This window comes from Aplysia californica, unplaced genomic scaffold (genome assembly GCF_000002075.1).
Source record: "Aplysia californica isolate F4 #8 unplaced genomic scaffold, AplCal3.0 scaffold01886, whole genome shotgun sequence".
Classification (NCBI taxonomy): domain Eukaryota; kingdom Metazoa; phylum Mollusca; class Gastropoda; order Aplysiida; family Aplysiidae; genus Aplysia; species Aplysia californica.
The window spans coordinates 689-2,915 of NW_004799156.1; the positions used below are offsets into that span (position 1 = coordinate 689).

The following is a 2,227-nucleotide window of genomic DNA, read 5'->3' on the forward strand; positions in this document are numbered from 1 at the left end:
TATGAGATCGTGTGTGTGAAAGCAAGAAAGTAGGAAAAAGAGAGCATGTGTGTGTGTATTGTGTTAGTGCTCGTGCGCATAAATCTGTATGTGCGTGTGTATGTGTATGCATCCGTGTGTAAGCGTGTATGCAGGCTTCTGTACGTGTTGGTAGATGTATGTATGCATATAATAATATAATATAGGTGTGTGTGTGTGTGTGTGTTGCTCCTACCGGTAAGCGCTGTCATCCATGAACCTCCTTCTGTCCATCTTTTTCCTGCTGGTCAGACATCGGTTGAACTCGGACAATTTATCTGCCCAAGTGTGCAGGTTCCCTGTGCCAAACAGAGCCAGCCCACCACCACCTGGAACACGCGGGAAACAGACAGTTTAGTTTTAGTGACAGTTTAGCGGCTCTTGCAACACAATAAGGTCATATCAGTGCTGGAGATCTGAGGTGTTACAAGAGAGTAACCAACACAAAAAAGGAAGGATGAGAAAATCAGGACGACAGATGCTGGATAGAAAAGAAGGGGCAAACCACACCAGAACACCCACCAACCACCTAAATGCAGATCTAGATGGCCTCAATGAACACGTAAAACATGTATAAATAATTTATTTTATTCAATTACGTATATAACGTCATGAGTCTACTTATACGAGGAGGGTTCAAGAAGTCTTTGGTCTAAATATGAAGGAATGAAGATAGAACTTTGTAACTTGGCACACATACTTTCATTTCTCTACATTGTCACCATGCAGAGTAACACATTTCTGCCACCTCTCTTTGACCATCAAAAGTCCTTAAGAGTAAAATTACCCAGAATGGGCCCCTAACCAGTCTTCTGCGGCTTCAATGGCGTCCCCGTTGTCATGGAAACGACGTCTTTTGTGTGATTTTTTTTACGATTAGGAAAAAGAAAACGTCTGAGGGGACTAGGTCTGGTGAATAAGGTGGATGTGGCAGGATTTCAAAGCCGCACTGTTCTGCTGTCTGGACTTTTTGTGGTGCGCTGTGCGTAGTGGCGTTGTCATGCAATACGAGGACCCCATTACGGAGTTTTCCACGCCTTTTTCTCACTATTTCGGACCGCAATTTTATCAGCAAACCCCAGTAGTAGTCTCCTGTGACTGTTTTTCCATTTTTCAGGTAGTCAGTCATGATGATACCTTCACAATACCAGAAACACGACAGAATGACCTTTCACTTGACGGTGTTACATTTGCCTTCTTTGTTGAGGGAGAAGAAGGGGTTTTCCATTGCATGCAAGACATTTTTTGGTCTGAATCAAAATCATAAATCTATGTTTCATCCACAGTCATCATGTTTTTAAAGAGTGTCACTGGACTCAATAGGAAGGAGAGTTTTGCAAGACTCAACCCTCTGCTTCTTTGCTCACTTGTCAAAAGGCGGGGTGACCACCGCGCAGACACCTTATTCGTGTTAAGACGGTCATGGAGAATAGTTTCAATTGACCCTACACTGATTCTTGTTTCACTTGAGAGCTGTTTAACAGTTAGACGTCGGTCTTGTAGAACCAGTTTCTTCAATATGGAAACATTCTCTTCAGTTATCGCAAAGGATGGGCGCCCTTCACGATCTTCATCCTTCACCGATATGAATCCAGATTTGAATTTTCTTTCCCAGTATGTCACAGAATTATAACGAAGACATTTGTCACCATAAACTTGGGCCATTTCCTGAAAAAAGTCAGATCGGGATTTTCCTTGCAAGAGTAAAAACTCGACAAATGAGCGATACTCAAGAGGCTCCATGGTACAGCTTCACCAAGGAATAACAAATATGTTTTTGTGCATGGTTTCATTGACCACGCTGACTAGTGCCTTATTATCGCCAGATTTTCCTGAAAATTTGCATGGTGTGTTCCAAAAAAATTGTCTAAAGGCTGGCGAAATTTCATTACTCTACTAAGATTCCTTCATACCCTGACCAAAGACTAATTGAACCCCTCTCGTACACAGTCGAATCAGTCCAACATGGCCACCATTGTCGTGGAGAAAAATGATTGTCTTAGACAGGTCTCACACACACACAAACGCACGCACGCACACACACATACACACACACACACAACAACAACGACACACACATATACACACGCCCACACACACACACAACAACAACAACAACAACAACAACATACACATATACACACGCACACACACAACAACAACAACAACACACACATACACACACACAACAACAACAACAACAACAACA

The 2,227-nt window shown here is 42.6% G+C and overlaps 1 protein-coding gene across 1 annotated transcript in view; it reads right to left on the reverse strand.

The window, feature by feature from the left end:
• Window positions 1-214: 214 nt before the first annotated feature.
• Window positions 215-2,227, reverse strand: part of LOC101861936 — a gene marked incomplete at its 3' end in the record, with an annotated part of 8,090 nt that continues 6,077 nt past the window's right edge. Inside the window, exons 3-4 of the mRNA XM_005113305.3 lie at window positions 1,584-1,686; window positions 215-347 (exon numbers count right to left, since the gene is read on the reverse strand). Of these exons, the coding sequence (XP_005113362.1) occupies window positions 215-347; window positions 1,584-1,686 (236 nt within the window). The remainder of the gene's footprint in view (window positions 348-1,583; window positions 1,687-2,227) is intronic.